Genomic DNA, 20,174 nt, shown 5'->3' with positions numbered 1-20,174 from the left:
GTATAATGGCGCTCGAGATCGTGTCGTTCTGGTTCATTCGTAAAACGAGTGTAAGGTTGGGCGGAGGGCTGTGGCCGACTGTATTTGTTTCCGCCCTCTTGCTCCTCCCTCCCATTTCTTCCTTTGTGTTCATGTCTTCTTTTTGTCTCATTTATTCTTCCTTTCTCTTCTCTCTACTGCATTTCGGGTTCTGGTTTAGGGCGACAGGCACGCTGTCTGAAGGGTAGGCCGTAGCCTTCTACAGGGGTGATGGGTGGGTTGGGTCCTATTTGATCATTTTCCTCAGTTCTATGGCCCTTTTGTATCTCTTTATAGGAGTGCCGCGTCTGTCCTTGCCTCCCGTGGTATGACTGGGGGTGGGTCTGTAGCGTCGTTGATCTTCTTCTTATAGTTCTGCTGTTTTCCGTGGTGACTGCCATACCCTCCTCGTTGCTAATGCTCCTGCTCTCTTCTGTGTTCCCCGCCGCGGGACGCCTGTGTCGGCGTGGCGCTCTTCTCTTTCGTTTTTTGTTTTTAATTCCCTTTCTTCCTTTTTCTCCCTTCTTGTCCTCTTCTCTCCTCCCCCCCCCTCTTTTCTCCCCTTCCCTTTTTACCCAAGGTTAGTATGACGGGTTAGTTTTGGTAAGATATCCATCCGATCCCTTCGTTCTGGTTCCGATGTGCTATTGGGTGGTGGGCATGCAAAGTGTATATCGGTGTTGCCTCTCCTGTATTGCGGCCCCATACCCCCTTACTGTTGTTGAGGGTTTGTCTTGGGAATTCGGATTCTTCTATGTTGACACTGAACCTGTCATACTCCTTTTCCCCATATTATAAAATTAACCTTCTCTGCTCCTGTTTGCTGGTCGCCTAGATCTTCTGTGTTTCCCCCTTCCCGGGATTGTATTGCTCATGCTCCTTAATGATTGGTACTGTAATGCTCGCTCTGGATCTTTTGCCCGATTTCCGTATTGTGGCCGGCCAATTTGGTTGTAGGCCCAGCTTTGTATATCCTTTTAATACGAATAAAGGTTTTAAAAAAAAAAAAAAACAAAGGGGATTCAGAGGTGTTGAGAGTGGACCGGCTGGCAATGGTATCTTTGGACATGAAGTGGCTTCACCATTAATCACATATGGGCCAGTTTGTTCCATTGGGATCAGGGTATTCACAGGGCAGTTGGTGCTTCTTGGCTGTCCTAATCACTGGGGTTTATTTAAGTAAATTAAGGGACCTCAGGTTGCATTGCAATCTGAGCAGTTTTGTTTCCCATGACCAGCTGACCAGAATTAAAGCCTTAACCACTTTGAACGACCACATTCTCCTTCAATGTCCCGGACCTTCCCTCCCTCTGCTTATGTTCTCCATGCTCCCGCAAACGCCCATTCGCTTCATTGTTCCCTTTCCTCTCCCTCTAACAGTTTTTTGAAATTATCGCAATGGTAAAGCCATTTGTTCCTTTCTTTCTTGTACCGCCGTGCAGTTTTTGATGATGGTGACTATCCCAGCTAAGCCTTTAGTTTGCCACTCAATACAGATAGTATGAAATAGGCCCTGTATGCCTCTGGTAATAATCCTGCACAAAGGCAACAGCTCCAGCTCCCTGTGCAAATTCTGCAGCTCAAGCAGTGCGCAAATACCATTCAAAACATCCTTTAATCTGTCTAGGTATCAGAACGGAATTCCCTTTTATTATATTTAGAATTTTAAATCTTGGATTCACTTTGCATCACCTCATTTAGCAGTCCATCTTAAACAGCCAAAGCAAAATCATGATGATGTGCATGTTTGCATGTTGTGACTAAATGCTCTTTTTCACCAATTGATCTCTCATTTCACTCAACAGTCTCAGCATCTGATTCACATTTGCCCAATTGGCTTGGTAACATCCGAACTCCATCTAGAACTCTTCTTGGAAGTTTAAAGCGTTTTCAAACACATTACGAACTCTTTCTTGATGTTAAGCAAATCTGCAGGGTCCCATGGAACATGGATGGTTGTTCTCCCTCCCTGGCCTGGGTATTCTCTGTGGGGAAGAAGGACTTCTGTGGATTCATCTCAGGGTTCTCCTCGTAAAGGCCACCATAGGATGGTGTGTATGGTGCTTCATGGGCCAAGTGTAGTGATTATGTAGCTAGTTGGTGTAGCATCCTCCCCAGCCCGGGAGCATGGAAAGTAATACGCCACACATGGAGCTATCGATTGTGCGTCTTTATTCCTCAGCATACAATCACATTAAGCTCTCTTTTTTACGTCATAACCGTTAATAACCACACCTTAACACCAACCAGCAAGTTACATACTTCCTCTATTGAGTCTTCCTGTAGTGAAGTGCCCCTTTTTGCATGGTTACCCCCCACGATTTGCCTGAATTCTGATTCACTTTGCCTGAATGTGCACTGGGTCCCTGCTAATCAGGTTCCCAGTGGCTGTGTTCTTTCCCAAAACTGTATCTTTGTTTTCACAAATGGCATACCTCTGGCACACATATAAGTCCCTTGTAAAAGGTACCACTGGTACCAAGGGCCTTTTGGCCAGAGAGGGTCACTAAGGGCTGCTGCATGTATTGTGCCACCCTCAGAGACCCCTCACCAAACACATACCCACTGCCATTGCAGACTGTGTGTTTTGGTGCAGTTAAAACTGAACAGGCGACATAGCACACATCCCAGTCAGCCATGTGTACACATCACTGCCTGTGGCATAGGTAAGTCACCCCTCTAGCAGGCCTCACAGCGCTAAGACAGGGTGCACTATACCACAGGTGAGGGCAGGGCCGGACTAGGAACAGAAACCAGCCCAGGCAAACTGCTCAGCCTGCCCCCCTTGGGGTGAGGGGGGAGTGCAGCCAAGCAGTTTGCGAGGGCCGGTTTCGGCCTTTTTTGTTACAGGGGTGCGATATTGCCGACCCCCGGTAACAAAAACGGCCCCCCAGGGGCCCAAAACCGGCCTCCACCCTAGCGGCCTACAGGAGAAATGCCCAATGCCTGCTATGGCCAGTCTGGCCCTGGGTGAGGGCATAGCTGCATGAGCATAATGCCCCTACAGTGTCTAAGTCCATTCTTAGACATTGTAAGTGCAGTGATGCCATATTGATTACATGGGCTGGGAGTTTGCCATTACGAACTCCACAGCTCCATGATGACTTTACCGAATGCTAGGAAGTTTCATATCAAACTTCTCAGCATAATAAACCCACACTGATGCCAGTGTTGGATTTATTGTAAAATGCACTCAGAGGACATCTTAGCGATGCCCCCTGAAAAACGACCAACTCTCTGGTGTGCAGCTGACTTGTCTACACCAGCCTGCCACACTCAGACACGTTTTGACTCCCTGAGTTGCGAGTATTTTGCTCCCATGGGTCAGAAACAAAGCCTGCTTGGGGTGGAGGTACTTCCCACCTACCCCCCAGCAGGAACAGCATTCAGAGCGGTGAGCCGCTCAGGCTTCTTGCCCTTTGCTATGCTAGCCAGCTCCAGCTGGTGGAGATGCCCGCCACCCTGGCCAAGCCCCACTTTTGGAAGCAAGGTCAGCATGAAAATTAATCAGGAAGAGGAGTGTGCCGAGCTGAAGTGACCCTCTCCTTAAAAGAATCCTCCATTTTGGATACAAGGATTTTAACCAATAGGATTATGGGATGCCCCCTCCACAAAGGGAGTTTACATACAAAGAGTGTAGGCACCCTAAAAGGTAAGTAGCCCATTGGCTACTACCAGCCAGTATCTTTTACAACCCTAAATTGAGGACTTAGGGGCACCCCGGAAACTTGATCCATATAGTCCTGGTGACCTAAAGTAAAAGAAGGACATGCAGCAGGGAAGACTCCACATGACAACTGACTTGGCCCCAGCCCCACCGCCCTGTCTGCAGCCCCTGAAGAATCCTGCTTGAAGGAGCAACTCATCCTGCAGGCCCAGCGACCTCCACAACCCTAGGAGGACTGCCTGCCTACTCTAAAGACCAAGAACTCCAGAGGTCAGAGCCCTGTCCACAAAGAAACCTACACCAAGGCCTCCTTTGCGTTCTTGATCCTTAATCCTGCCCACTCTGAACCCGATGCTTACGGCCCACCAGTCCAGCAAAGTCTCCCCAACAATCCTGACCTCAAAATCTTCAGTGGCTGACCTCTCCCGGATCCCACGAAGACGTCTGCAGCCTCAGCACGAAGTGTCCTCCTGACCGCGACCGGCTCCGGTAAACATTTTCTGACATCTAAAAGCACCCCTGCATCCTCAGCATCCGACTTTGCGGAGCCAAGCCGACGGTGTCCAGACGATCCCAACATCCCAACTTACCTGCCCAGTTGCTGGTCACCTTCGCACAGCTACTTGGTCTGAGCCTGCAGCCTCTCTGTGAACCTAAGTTCCTCCATCTGCTTGCCTTGGGTGCCCAATGCTTTCTATGCACCCTGCTGCCCCTGTGCCACTAGTGGTGTATGATTGGTGCTGCCTTGTGGCCCCTCCTGTGCTTGCTTAAACCCCTGGGGCCTGTGGCCTGAAACCGACACCTCTCCCCGTGCCCCAGTCTCCATTGATTAACATTAGGCCCAGTGAGCGAATTTGACTTCCGCACCTTGCCACTGGTAGTACCTTGCCCAGTGTTGGTCTAAACCTCTTGAAGACTGGATTTGTAGGTTGTGTTCTTCCCTGTGAAATTGTGTGATTGTTTTCCTCCCATAGGTTAACATTGACTTGTTTGAAAAATGCAGTGTCCACTTTTTAAACTTAAAAACTGTGATATTGCAAAACATATTTTACTGCAACAAAGTTTCTTTGGTACTAAGTAAGACACATACAATGTCTTTTCATTTGTCAATCCATCAATCCTCGTCTGCCTACGCCAGTGATGCTACCACCTTGCTCATAATTGATGTGTTGCTTGTCGCTCTCTATCACGAAGGCATATTCATTTTCGTTATGTTTGAAAGCAGTTATATCTCTTTACATTAACCTTCCACACGTGCGATTTTCATTAAGAACTGGAATAAGGAAAATAAGAATTCTAGAATGTTTTGCACTACTTGTAATATTATTGGTCACGTCCTCCAGCTACTTATTTTGTATAATGACCACTCAAGTTTTCAATGTAACCCTACCTCCCCACATCGGCAACCTCCTCCTTCCCCCTTCAGGTGCCTCGGATGTTCAATCACTGACTGACCACTACCTTGACTCTATGAATACAATAGTCAATGAAGTCGCCCCTCTGCAACTGAAGAGAGTCTCCACCAAAATCTCTAACCCCTGGTATGATGACAGACTCAATGACGAAAGGCGTAATATGCGAATGGCAGAGCGCACCTGGAGATCGGACCCTTCAGCACTGCATCTCAAAAAGCTTAAGAACAAGAGAAATGCCTACTTTAGGAGAATAAAGCGCACAAAGTCGGACTTCTTCAGCCGCCAGTTGGACCAAGCGAAGAACAGGCCAAGAAAGCTGTTCGAGCTAATCAAGACCCAAACAAAGGCACAACCCACACAATCAAACAGCACAACAAACGACACCCCACACTGTGAAGCCTTCTCTGCTGTCTTTAAACTAAAGACTGACAACATAAGAAATGACCTCATCATGGATGTAAGCCGATACCCCAACCACACCAGAATGGCAGACACTCAACCTAAAAACAAAGCATCCTGGCAGTACTTCGATACCTATTCGGAAGAAGAAATACACAAACTGCTCTGCACCTTGAAGCCCTCTAATCACCTCACAGACCCTCTACCTGCTAATGCTGTAAAAGACTTTATCCCCTTGCTCCTCCCTCTCTGGACCAAGATCATCAACAGCTCTTTGCAACAAGGCCACATTCCAGACTCCCTTAAGGTGGGGCAAGTCACGCCTATACTCAAGAAACCTACAGCTGATCCGTCTGACCTAAATAACTATCGGCCCATCACCAATATCCCCACCCTGGCCAAACTGCTGGAGAAATGTGTCCAACTCCAACTAACAAAACACATTGATCAATTTGACCTCCTCAACCCTCATCAATCAGGCTTCAGAGCGAAACATAGCACGGAAACAGCTATGACACACATAATTGATGACGCCCTCCAAATTCTGGATCGTAATGAGTCCTGCCTCCTCATCCTTCTTGACCTCTCGTCAGCATTTGACACGGTCAAACATGAGAACTTGCTGGAGCTGCTAAGCACTAGAATGGGGCTATCGGGAACTGTTCTCAAGTGGTTTTCGTCCTTCCTTCACAATCGGTCTCAGAGGTTCAAGATCGACAATGTGCTATCTACACCTGTGCCTGCAGATCTAGGTGTCCCACAAGGATCCACCCTCTCCCCTACACTGTTCAACCTCGTTATGGAACCGCTCGCCACCTTGCTTCAAGCATCCAATGTTCAATTCCATATGTACGCCGATGACACACAACTCTATCTAAAGTTACAATCCCCGGAAGATATCAAACATCTGAATTCCACGCTTATTAACACCCAATCATGGCTGGCCGATAATCACCTCAAACTAAATGCTCTGAAAACTGAGTTCCTACTCATCACACCCCCGGCGAAAATCTCCACCACCCAAACCTGGCTCAACAACCTAACAGCACTCAATGTCCAACCTACCATCGTGGACTCGGCGAAATCCCTAGGCATCACACTCGACGCCAAGCTCAACATGCAGCAGCACGTCAGCAAAGCCACAAAAGCAGCTAATTTCCAAATTAACACGCTGAGGAAAATCAAACCCTTCCTCCCGGCCAAAGACTTCCAAACTGCTGTACAAGCTTTAGTCATCCCTCGAATAGACTACGGAATTGCGGCCCTCAGCGGTCTCCCGCTATCCACAACAGCACCCTTAAGAGCCTCCCTGAACGCTGCCGCGAGACTCATTACTGGCTCTAGAAAGCATTCGCACATATCCCCAGACTTAAAGTCTCTAAAATGGCTGCTTTTTGAAGCCAGAATACAGCTACAAATTGCAGTTATGACACACGCGGCCGTGCACCACAAGGCACCCAACTACCTCGCTCAAAAGCTGTCTATATCAGGAGGTTCGAGATCCAATAGGAGTACAAAAAATCTACTCCTGAAACCTCGTAGATTCCGGAAAGTGAAAACTTACAAGCGCTCCTTCTCAGGAATGGCACCCAGGATCTGGAATGCGCTCCCTCCTGAAACCAGGCTTATCTCCTCCACTGCACTCTTCAAGAAAGAGGTGAAAAAAATCCTTCTGGCCAAGATCTCCTGATCGTTATAGATGTTGGTTCAGAGACTCTGCATTGCCTTGTATCACTGCTCACCCTATCCCTTGGCACTATACTCTACTTGTTGGGGGCACTGCTACGCTACTCTCTTACTACCGTCCAAGATATGATACACGCTGGCTTACTGATCCACCTGAACACCTCTGTAGTGGGATCAATGACTTGTGCTGTCCTATGTTACTTCCTTACCTGATTGTATATGGATTGGTTTTATGTATGTTTTTATTATCCATGTTATTACCATGTTATTGACTATTATACTGTTCCCATTATCTCTGTTGACTCCTACTGCCCCTACCCTGTCTTTGTGAAGCGCTCTGATATCTGTAAGGATCCTGTTCGCGCTATATAAAACTTTGAATAAATAAATAAAATAAATAATAACCGGTTTCCTATGTGATTGTATGCTTGCACGGACCAATCTGATGCTAATAAAGAGATTAAAAAAAAAAAAAAAAAAAAAAAAAAGTAAGACACATACAAAAAGAATATTTTTACAAACAATTGGTCTTGGATTTAGTCGTTGTGTGTGTAATCATTCCTTGCATAAGTTCGTAAAACAAATGCTTAACACAGCCCTCTAATAAGCCTAGCTGCTCGACCACACCACCACAAAGGAGAGCATTTAGTAGTATCTACTTTAGCCTCTGGTGTTGCCCGGTTCTGCCGCAGTAGACCGTATCCCTGACTGTATCGGATGGGCTCTCGTGGGACTCCACAGACCCTTCAACACTTTCACTCGCTTGGTCTCGGATCCATATAGCACAGCTGTCATTAATAGGACTCGTCTCTTTTACTAATACTAGCTGCCTGGCACTGGCTTAGCATTAGCTAGAGTAATACAAATGAAGGTATTTTTCAAATATCTGCTTGATGTGGTTGCTCAGGGCATGTGTTTGTACTAGGGCTCCAGTATGTGCCTGTTTTATTTCTTAGCTTTTGCTCCAGGATCAGCAAGGTTCAGAATAGGTAGTGTTTGCAAGGAGTCTGAACTCGGTTACCGTAGATGAGACATCCCACCTTTCTACAATATTATACGCTGTTTAGACTCACCCTCTAGCACTCACTCTGCATAAAGAAATGTAAAGCACCTGATGAGGATCTCGGGCATCTGAGGGCTCGAACAGACCGAGAGCTGTCTGTCCCCAAGAACGAGTTGAACCTAAAGTCTCTCCAGATCTAAAGATGCCGCCAGATACTGAGGAGTTACAGAGGTACCCGCAGTATTACAAGCCCCTTTAACTGCTAATAATATTATGTTGTGTGTGGTGGTTCTTGTGCCTGACTGTGCTTTGCATCACTTGTGTTTTGTAGAGCTTGGAACGTTTGTACGACAAACTAACGAGGAGAAACAACGGAGAACGTGACGTGAACGCGCACAAGGCTGACGTGGAGAAGGAACTCTTCAAAGTGCTCAGTTACCAGGCGGAGGCGGTGGGTATCCCAGGCTAGGAATGGATCCTGTAGGTTTAAAGAAAACATATATATTTTTATGTAACTGTTTCTATGGCCCTGCTGTAATGAGCAGCATAGCAAGGTTTGAAGGTAACACGTTCACTAACAGCTGGAAGGGTGAGCTGAGAAGTGATTAGTAGGAACGAGAATGGGGAAATGATCATTTGAGATGACTAGTACTTCAGAAGAATCAACTCAACTACAAGCAGGTCATCAGAGTCTTCAAACCCTCCGTTGTGTGGAGAGTGAGTTCCAAGGGTTGGACGCGGCACCTGTGGGGGCCTTTCCAAGCCTTTGGGGGTAGATCACTTATCAGAGTGCATGTCCCCTCCACATCACAGAATACGCCATGGCCCTGCTCTGAGTTTAGGTTCTGTTTATTGCACGTGTTAAGATCTGATGCTGTGGGGTTCTTAATTTGTTGAGTCTAGTAAACAGCAGCGATTCTGAGATATTTGGGGAATAACAAGCAGATTTTGGGGCTTAAGGCACCAACATTTGAATGTTACGGTAAGTACTGTATTGTTTTGACCTTCCGAAATGTAACAAAGAGCAAGGTATTTAATACACCCACTAATTACTAGGGGCCTCATTTATGGTATTTTGGCATAGAGCAGCACCTCAAGGCAGCTTGCTGCACTGCCCTATGCCCCAGTGAAAGGGCAGGAAAGCACTTTATTTAAGCAGTAAGATGCTTTCGTGTTCTCTCTGCCTGCGCTGGCACGACTTCCTAGTGTCAATGTAGGCACCCTTGCACCATGGTGCAACTAAGGGTGCCTCCGTTGCAAGCAGGATATTTGTATGCAGGAAAGGGCACCTTCCTGCACAAAAATAATCGCACAAGGTGTTTTCCTCTTTCCATGTGTACTATTCTGCAGCACACAAGGAAAGAGGACCCAACAAGGAGAAATTAACATATTGCTCCTCGTTACGCCCCACCTCGAAAGGCTTGCGGATTTGACACTTAACCAGGTTTTACATTACTTTGTAAATCTAGGGCGGCATCAAATTCCATGGGTGTTGGGTGGGAAACCCCACTGCAATGCCCATGGAACGCCTTCCAGGTTCAGAGTAAGGCAACGCACCGATTTGCGCAGCGTCGCCTTACTCATAATTTATGAGGCCACTCAAAGCACACAGGGTGGCCTAACGAAATCATACCGGCTGAATCTCACGTTGACGCAGAGAGCAATGGAAGCCTTGGTCACTTCCACCCCCTTTCAATGGACAAAAAAGAAAATGTCATACCTAGGAATAAAATTACCATCTAATGTCAAGGAACTCTACAAAACGAACTATCCTCGATTTCTTCACCAATTAAAAACAGATCTCCGCAGGGGGTCTCCCTTGAACTGATCCTGGATAGGCCACATCCAGGCGATTAAGATGATGGCATTGCCCAGACTTTTATATCTTTTCCAGGGCCTGCCAATAGAGATGGAGCGGGACTTCTTCACCACCCTTAAATCTATGCACACCTGATTCATATGGCAAGGACTTAGGGCGAGGCTGTCCTATAGACAGCTCTGCCTGCCAATAAACAAAGGGGGTTTTTACCAAGAAGGGGTAACCCTGTGTCCCTCAGAACCTGGGTATGTATGTTTAAAGACAAAAATGGTTCTGTCGGGTGAGTAAATTGCTTTTGCGTGAAGGCTAGGTTAGCTCATAACAAAGTATAATCAATAAAATGAAAAGACCTCTCTGACAACAAATATAGTTCAAAGCTTTTATATGAAAAAGCAAAGTCACATTAAAACACCGGAATTACTTCATTCCATTTCAGTTTCAAATATAAGTGAAAGGTGACTATTAGTGAGCAAAGTGAATAGTGCAACAAATTTAGTGACACATATTTACAATTATATACAAAATTTATACAAGGAAAAATGGACGGGGGGAAAGACTTTTAGCGGTCAGAGTTCTAAGTTAGTACTCCAAGGAAGCAGATGATGACTATGCCCGTTCCCGGAGGGTTCTTGACCAATATTGTGCGTCGACGTTTCGATCCTGATGTGCCCCGATTGGTGGTCACGCGGATCTTTATCAAGACAGGGGGGGAGAGGGGTCTGGAAAGAGAGGTAAGTTTGTGTCAGAGAGGAGGAACAATTGTTTGTACTGGAGCAGTCTGGTAAGTGCATTATACTCACATGAGGGAAGGGGGGGGGTTTTGTAGATTTTCGAATACACAGGAGGCAAAAGTCACACACTGTGGGAAGGCCAATAGGTCAATCTGGGGAAAGAATGGAATCAGTCCATTTGCAATAACTGCCAAGTCAGGCGCTAGGTAGAAACATGTAAAAAATATATATACATGCAGGGGGTGCTCACACCAGGGTTCCAGCAGCGCCCTGACCTTTAAAAAGTTGTGTTATCAATACCCGGGGCGGCACTAGAATTACCATTAAACAGAACCCAGGGCACGCTATACGTGTAGCAACGGATGCAGCAACCCGGCAAAGTCAGGCGCTATGTAGAAACATGCAAAAAATATATATATATATACATGCAGGGGGTGCTCACACCAGGATTCCAGCAGAGCCCTGACCCTTAAAAGGTTGTGTTATAAATACCAGGGGCGGCACTAGAATTACCATTAAATAGAACCAACACTCAAGGCACGCTATAAGTGTAGCAACGGATACAGCGACCCGGCATGCGGGGTGAAACGTTTGACAGTGCCCAGACCTTATGATCACTTTCTGATCACTTGCATTGTGTTTATAATGTGGTCTCAATCACACAGTGAAGTATTGAATTAGTACTGAATGTTGGCTTATTTACACACTGTATCATGGAATTATCAACTGTCCCTTGACACATTGCGTAACGCGATGTTTTAAATGTTTGCTTTATTACACTCTGCCTCACCCTACAATACGATCATTTCCTGATCGTAATCTGCCCCTTGACATACTGCATAACGCGATAGTTTAAAGCACTCGCGTTGCCCAGTCACCCAGGGGGCCCGCCACCCATATCCAATCAGGGCTTAGCACATCGCCGGCCCCATGACGCGCCATGCCGACGTCACGGCGTTGCTAGGCAACTGACGTGCTGAACGTCCTCGCGCTTAGTATCTCGCTAGATTGAGCGACCGCGAGTGATTCAAGCCGGTATCCTGCTCCTGTGGAAAGCGTTCCTCCACGTGAGGTAAGCCACCATAACCACCAAAACGGCACAAGTTTGAGGTGCACTCGTACTCTGGCGCTGGTGTACTCACTAATCCTGCCCAAGTGCTCACTAATCCTGCCCAAGTGCCACTGCGCACCAGTACCTGTGACTTACACCCTGAGCACTGTCAAACGTTTCACCCCGCATGCCGGGTCGCTGTATCCGTTGCTACACTTATAGCGTGCCTTGAGTGTTGGTTCTATTTAATGGTAATTCTAGTGCCGCCCCTGGTATTTATAACACAACCTTTTAAGGGTCAGGGCTCTGCTGGAATCCTGGTGTGAGCACCCCCTGCATGTATATATATATATATTTTTTGCATGTTTCTACATAGCGCCTGACTTTGCCGGGTTGCTGCATCCGTTGCTACACGTATAGCGTGCCCTGGGTTCTGTTTAATGGTAATTCTAGTGCCGCCCCGGGTATTGATAACACAACTTTTTAAAGGTCAGGGCGCTGCTGGAACCCTGGTGTGAGCACCCCCTGCATGTATATATATTTTTTACATGTTTCTACCTAGCGCCTGACTTGGCAGTTATTGCAAATGGACTGATTCCATTCTTTCCCCAGATTGACCTATTGGCCTTCCCACAGTGTGTGACTTTTGCCTCCTGTGTATTCGAAAATCTACAAACCCCCCCCCCCTTCCCTCATGTGAGTATAATGCACTTACCAGACTGCTCCAGTACAAACAATTGTTCCTCCTCTCTGACACAAACTTACCTCTCTTTCCAGACCCCTCTCCCCCCCTGTCTTGATAAAGATCCGCGTGACCACCAATCGGGGCACATCAGGATCGAAACGTCGACGCACAATATTGGTCAAGAACCCTCCGGGAACGGGCATAGTCATCATCTGCTTCCTTGGAGTACTAACTTAGAACTCTGACCGCTAAAAGTCTTTCCCCCCGTCCATTTTTCCTTGTATAAATTTTGTATATAATTGTAAATATGTGTCACTAAATTTGTTGCACTATTCACTTTGCTCACTAATAGTCACCTTTCACTTATATTTGAAACTGAAATGGAATGAAGTAATTCCGGTGTTTTAATGTGACTTTGCTTTTTCATATAAAAGCTTTGAACTATATTTGTTGTCAGAGAGGTCTTTTCATTTTATTGATTATACTTTGTTATGAGCTAACCTAGCCTTCACGCAAAAGCAATTTACTCACCCGACAGAACCATTTTTGTCTTTAAAAATAAACAAAGGGGGTCTGGCCCTACCAGAGATGTCCCTATACTACAAAGCAGCTCAATTTAGGGTAATCACGGAATGGTCGGCCCGAGAGTTGGACAAGCACTGGCTACACGTAGATAGGGCAGTGGCGGGGCAATGTATTTGGGACCTACTGGGGTGGGTGGGGAGGGAGGGGTGGAAGTTGGGGGGGACTTTTATGATTTACCAATCTTATGCTGAAGTTACAACCGGGTGTATTTCCTTTGATAAGCCTCCTTGCGATTTACACTTCTTCATAAAACAGAGGCAACTGATCTATCCTATAGATTTAATATGTTGAGATACAGGAATTGGGTTGTAATGCGCTATGTTGTGATATACTTTGAAAATCTCAATAAAAACAATATTGACAAAAAAATGCACCCAAACCCTAATACCTACTTCTATGTGCTGCACTAAGAGCATTGGAAAGTAAAGCAACTTGCAGCTCAGAGTTTCTTAGGGAGAAGAGGTGCACTGCATACCTTACTTACAGCAAAAGTTGTCTTTATCAGCAGATATGTGAAACAGTGTTCCCCACAAAGGGCAAACACATGCTGCAGTAGTGGCCTTCCACCGGGACTCAGCTTTATCTGCTTTAGGAGAGATGTAACATCTTTCAAGGGCACTGGCAGTAGGTTAGACCGTCTCTGGCAGAATCTCGTGTGAAAATCTGGGCGAAGGACCTCTCCTGGCAAATGGTCAAGTGGCAGTCCTTCTATACTAAATCTTATTATCAGAGATTGGAATTTCTGACATACGTTTACAGATGTTTGACATAGACTGTGTGCATCAAGGTGTTCATCCCATATTTTTCCTTATGGCATATAAGATGAAAGGATGTCAATTCATGTTACACTATTTTTGCTTCATGTCTGTATTTGCTTTTATTTGACCGTGACACGTTGGCAAGTAGACACGTGTCCCAGACTAATGTTGCATCAGGTGTTATAGCTATGTTATTAGTCGAATGACTTGATGCTTTAATAGTTCTTGGAAAGATAAGATCAGACAACATCTGCGTCAAATGGCAGACATGACTATGATTCTGCATAAATGGGAAAAGATGGAACCTTCTGTTGTCTAAAATTGGGAAGATGGCAATCTACATTACCAAAGAAGGAGTCAGAACCTACATAAAATGGAGTCCGACCTTAGGGACTTTACGTCAGGCTAAACATGCTGGGGTGTGTAGTTACACTTTTCCCATCATAGAGATGGTCTTCAAATCCCTGTATGCTTAGTACTGTGGACTAACAACCTGGGACTACCATGAAATGATGCTAGTTTACAGCTTTAGGTACAGTGTTTATTACTAAGGCTGACATCATACTTATAAGACTTGTCCATTAACCAGGTATGGTGATCAAAGGAAGAACCTAATAATGCAGAATGCAGCTTTCAAGTAAGTAACATGATTTAATTCTTTATTTAAGAAACCTAGCCAAGCTCTTGCCAGCATATCAAGCAAATAATGCTCGTGTGTCATAAGTGGCGATGCGTGAAAAGGAATATGTAAGACCTCATGTATATAAACTGACTGGACAGAGCAGTATTGCTTCTATTCTGACACAGACACCCATATTCATACATCGCCAGATAGCTCCCGCTGTGACTTATTTGTAATATTTACATTTTCCTCCCCAGGCTGTTGCTCAAGATATTTTTTCGAAAGCTTCCAGTTGTGTGCAGCGCTGCAAGGAGATGTTGATGAGGCTTCCAAAAGAGGTGTGTGAAGGCACTTTCTAGGTTTCTTTCTAGCACTTTAGATTTCTTGCATTCTCCTCACCTAGATGATTGTATAGATATCAAGCCAGCTCTGTAGAAAACTGTATATATATGATACGTCATGACCACCTTTAGACCTTTCTGTGACAGGCTGTGTGAACAGAAAATCTCATTATAATCGTTTAGTGGTGTGCTTAATTTGGCATTCACGAGCCTTAAAATGTGTAACCAATGTTATTGTTTAACCTGTTGCGTGCTGCCGTCGGCCGTTGGACGTCGCGAGCGCTACCTCCCTAGTGCTGCGCACGTCCAACGGCCGACGCGGCCCCGCCCACCCTTTAGAAAGCCTGCACCGCGGCGGTTTTGGCGTTAAGTTATATCTAACTTGGCTGTTCGGTATGCTACTGTTATGAATACTTCATCTTCCAATTGCTAACATTTTCACCTTTAAATTGTGATAACGGAATGCAAAAGGGTAATTTGATTCACACCTTGCCTTTTAGAAAACATCAGATGACAAATATGTATTAAACAGGCCACCATTTGCGTTTGATTCCATTCATTTAAAACACTTCCAAAACGGCAGAAATGCACAGTCAATGCATAGTCTATTAGTTAGCAGCAAATGAAGGATATTTAAGATTAAGATTTGCTTATGGACAGGCATGGCTATTCCTGGGAAAAGATCTAAAAAATAAGAAATGAACTTAAATGAAGAAAATGCCTTTTTTACAAGTCATCATCAAACAAGTAAGTAGTTTAGCAAGAGAAAGCTAAAAGAAAAATGTAATTACTTCTGGGGTCCTATCAGTTTCTACAGATGTTTGCTCTTGCTTCTTATGTGATGAAACTCCTGCTGAAAAAAAGTGGTCAGTTGGGGGTTCTACCTAGTTCTACCTTTTAGGTGTGAATGTTTGAATTACTTACTAGACCCTTACTGAAAATGACCCCGAAAAAAAGCGTCCTGCTGTGTTTGATGAGACCGAGCCAGCGTTTTCGAATTCTTATCAAGTAATGGGTTCGGCTTTTACTGGATTCTTTTTTTTCTATTGTCATGTGTTCATCATCTTTTTTGTGATTTCAGTGTAAGATCTATTGTTTGAGATACTTGGTTTAATTATCTTTATGTGCACCGGCTAAAACGTTAAAGCATAAGACTTCGGTACTTGGTAATTTAGTGACCATGCAGATATAGCCAGTGAGTATCACAAGGAGTGTCCTTTTACCCGTGAGACCCTTACGAGCTGGCAAAGCAGACACCATCTTGGGAAACATCGAAAACACTAGAGCGTAAGTTGCGTAGACAAGCCTTCACTCATGATTCCTGGAAAATAGAAAAAAGAACGTAACCCCGCCTAATGATGCAATGGTCCTAACAATAGGATCCCAATGTATGTGGGGTGATTAACCTAGGAGTCTAGCAATGCACATAACAAAAGAGGTCAATCCAATTATACCCAACAGCCAGTTTTTAGCAAATATATATTCTTTTATTTTTTTATATATTCTTTCAGTTGATGTAAAAAGGATCGTACAAAAATAGATAACATTTTAATTCCACAAAATATCAAACAACATATATTAATGCAAAAAGAGATAAAGATAAGAATAAGAGAAATTCATCCTATTTTGGAGCCTACCCAGTAACAAGTCATACTTCAATCATACCCTCATGTTCTCAATTACCAAATTAATCTACCTAACATTCTATCATTCAACTTTCATTCTTCCACGCATCCCTATCGTCCTGGCGTATGCAACATAGAATTAGTGAGTTTGTTGCATAAATCAGAATGTTATTCCAGATAGGTGACATTAATACGGCTCCTAATGAATATTAAACAGTGTGCCGTATTTTCTGGAAACACAAGCCGACGCGCGTTTCGGTGACAGGCCAGAAGGGCCACACCTTCGTCAGGGCTGGGGGTGTTGACTGGGAGGGGATGAAACAAACATCTGGAAATAAAAAACAATATCTAAATTTTTTTTTTTTTTTTTGTTCTATAAAAATACAATCATAGCATGTTAAGGCATGTACTTTTTCCACTTTTCAACAGTTTTTAACAAAAATAAACATTGATTATTAATGATAATATAATAACTGTATGGTTGACTTTTTGTGGCTGTGCAATGCTCGACTACCTAGAGACACTCCCTGTGACAGTCTCCCGGTTAAGTGAGATCTGTGAAAGGCATAAGAATAACCTTGACTAAGCGACACATCGAGTACATTTCATCACATCTCTCATATACCACAATATTACATACATTCATTCTAGAGCATGTTTGACTAAGTGCCAAAGGAATTTTTTTTTTTTTAAATCACTCATGATTCCGCCATCGCTCTATGTAGACTAAAAGCAGGCTCGTAGCCAGGAGTACATGTTTGGGGGTGGGGCATGGCCCTCAGTAATGACGTGTCCCCAAAGAGGGGATCTGGATGTGGATTTCCCCCTGATATTTGTAGGATCAAATCGTACCTTACGATCAGGTGTTCAAGCCCACAATGGATTATTGGTGTTATTCGACCAAAGGAATAACCCCCAGATTCATCAAAGTCCCGTTTTGCGAGTCCTTAATAGCGATTATTAAGGAATCGCTATTAAGGACTCGCAAAACGGGATTCATATAGAAATCGCACAAATTATAGCGATTTCTACTGCCTCCTTATTTGCGATTCGCAAATTGCTAATCGCAAATAAGGAATGACTTCCCCATTCATTCCTATGGGCCTAAAGGCTCAAATAAGGATGCGATTTCAAGGGTGCCAGGGTGTCCAAAGGACACCCTGTAGCACCCCTGAAATGATCATGTACACTGGTGTTGCGCACACACACGTCCAAAGGAAATGTGTGTGTGTAACATACAACTTAAAAAAATGCACTTAAGTGCATTTTTCTAAGTTTTCGCTATTTACCACGAAGTAAGACTTCGCGGTAAATAGCGGCCCCAGATTGCGAATTCGCAATTTTTAAATGGTTAATGAATTGCATTTAAGGAATCTCTAATTGAGATTCCTTAAATGCAATTCTTCGCAAATTTGCGATTTCTACAAATGCGATTTTTGCATTTGGGATGATGAATCCCAAATGCAAAAATAGTGCTCGCAAAGGGCCAGATTTGCAGAATCTGGCCCTTTGCGAGCCGATTTACCTTTGATGAATCTGGCTGTATATTGTGTAATTTTGGAAAATGTTACCATACAGAGCACCGCTCAACCAGTAATATTTTGTACATCATGGTGTGATTTAATTCGAGTTTATGAAGCAGATAAGTCACTTGACTGGTATCTTTTTGTAACATTTTTTTTTAAAGCTGCAAGTCAAGTAGGGGGCAGGATGAGCCAGCTTTCACCTTGGACGAAGTCTGGAAAACATTGGCCACCTTTGTAAAGGGTGCAGTTTCCCGGACTGGTGGTATAAACTCCATTATAATCAAATAGGCTCATAGTGACAAACATAGGCATGCCCCCATCATTGTTGCACGCAGGTTATGCTGAAGGGGCAGCGCAAAGGAAGACCTGGGGTGGACAGGTAGCAGCAACACATCTAGACATGGTAGCAGGTAGGACCTTGCGAGAGGATAGGATAGGATCTCTTTGTAAAGGATTTTTAGCTTCTATTCTAAGACCATTATAAAAAATAAAAAAAAATAAAAAAAATAATGGGAAAATTGTTTAGAAAGTGCAGTAACACTGGTCAAAACTTGATAAGGTTTAAATTCAACAGAATGACTTAACTATCTTTTGTCCACTTCCCCCCTCCCTCCTTTTGCTCCTCTATTGCTGATTCTTACTCTCCTCATCTTTTTGTCTCCTCTGTTCATTCTGTCTCTGTCACCATGTATCCCTGTACTGTGGCCTGCTTTCTTCTGTATGTCTCTCTTCGCCTTCTGCTCTCTCCGGTTCTCTCACACCGCAATCATTCCCTTTCTCTTCTTTCTCTCCCGTGTTCTCCTGTTCTCTCCCTCATTCCTTTGTCTTTCTCGTCCTCTTGCATCTATTATACAACCCCATTTTCCTCTTCTGTTTTGTTTCCCTCTTTTAATTACTCCTATTTATAAACATAGCTACCTCTACATATATTTGTATGCTTTCTTGCTCCTCCTTCTTTTACACATTGTCTTCTCTGTCTTCATCCTGCCGCCACCTCGTGTTTGTCATTGTGCTCTCTGACGTCCTCCTTCTTGTGCTATCTCCCCAGCGTTCTTTTTGCCTTTCTGGACCCCCTTCTCTCTATTATCTCAGTTTCCCACATATTCTCTTTCTTTTCTCTCTAGCCCCTCTTCCCAAGACTCATATGTCTGTTTCCTCCCGGTATGACCGACCTGTATTTCTATCAGGCTCCTTCATGTGTAGTTTAAGAAATCTGTACCTCCACGATTATACCACGGACATATTCATAAAGGGCATTACAGGCAGTAAAAAACAATTTTGGTCTCAATTTTGTTAGTTTCACAACACCATGCGGTATCACATTTCATTCGATGGCCAGTCCTGGTTGCAGGTGTACAGTGTGTGTCTAGAGTGATGTGCTAGGGTGGTAGTAAGCTCATGAATTGTAATATTTCCGTATCTTAAGAGTACACAAACCTCATCCCTAAAGAAAAACAAGCATTTACAATGCAATAGGTCTCGGGTTAATTAAGTTTGAGCTATTGGCATTGCTTAATATTGCAACATTAATTGCACCAAAAGTCTATAAATTGTAGGCCAAAAAAATGTGTATTTATTTTTGTAGCAGTGGTGGCATGCTGCGCTTTAGATGACTATATTTGAAAGTAAAGTGCGCCATACTGCGATTGCTACAATAGTTATTTGTGGATGCGTTAACAATTGATGTGTGCACTGATGGCTGGTGGTGTGTGTGCCTGGTGGAAGTGTGCACTGCCGGCTGGTGGTGTGTGTGCCTGGTGGAAGCGTGTACTGACGGTTGGTGGTGTGTGTACCTGGTTAAAGTGTGCACTGACGGCTGGTGGTGTGTGTTTGATGAGAGCATGCACTGACAGCTGGTGGTGTTTGGGCCCGGTAAAAGCGTGCACTGACGGCTGGTGGTGTTTGTGCCCAGTGAAAGCGTGCACTGACAACTGATGATGCCTGTGCCTGATGAAAGTGTGCACTGACAGTGTGGTTGTGTGTGTGGTTGTGTGTGTGGTTGTGTGTGTGTGGTGTGGTTGTGTGTGGTTGTGTGTGTGTGTGTGTGTGGTTGTGTGTGTGTGTGGCTGTGTGTGTGTGTGGGTGTGTGTGTGGCTGTGTGTGTGTGTGTGGCTGTGTGTGTGGCTGTGTGTGTGTGGCTGTGTGTATGTGGCTGTGTGTATGTGGCTGTGTGTATGTGTGTATGTGGCTGTGTGTATGTGGCTGTGTGTGTGTGGTTGTGTGTATGTGTGTGTGTGGTTGTG

At 44.6% G+C, this 20,174-nt stretch overlaps 1 protein-coding gene across 4 annotated transcripts in view; it reads left to right on the top strand.

Moving 5' to 3' along the window:
* The window catches only part of TEX11 (testis expressed 11), an 853,291-nt gene that overhangs the window by 294,078 nt on the left and 539,039 nt on the right, over nucleotides 1–20,174 (top strand). For all 4 annotated transcript variants that reach the window (XM_078640006.1, XM_078640005.1, XM_078640008.1 and 1 more), the window contains 2 exons: nucleotides 8,520–8,639; nucleotides 14,697–14,777. In XM_078640006.1, coding sequence (XP_078496132.1) covers nucleotides 8,520–8,639; nucleotides 14,697–14,777 — 201 coding nt within the window. The remainder of the gene's footprint in view (nucleotides 1–8,519; nucleotides 8,640–14,696; nucleotides 14,778–20,174) is intronic.

The sequence above is a fragment of the Lissotriton helveticus genome, chromosome 4_2 (assembly GCF_964261635.1).
Source record: "Lissotriton helveticus chromosome 4_2, aLisHel1.1, whole genome shotgun sequence".
NCBI classification, from domain to species: domain Eukaryota; kingdom Metazoa; phylum Chordata; class Amphibia; order Caudata; family Salamandridae; genus Lissotriton; species Lissotriton helveticus.
The sequence above is the reverse complement of the archived record's forward strand: the minus strand, read 5'-3'. Positions and strand labels throughout refer to the sequence as shown.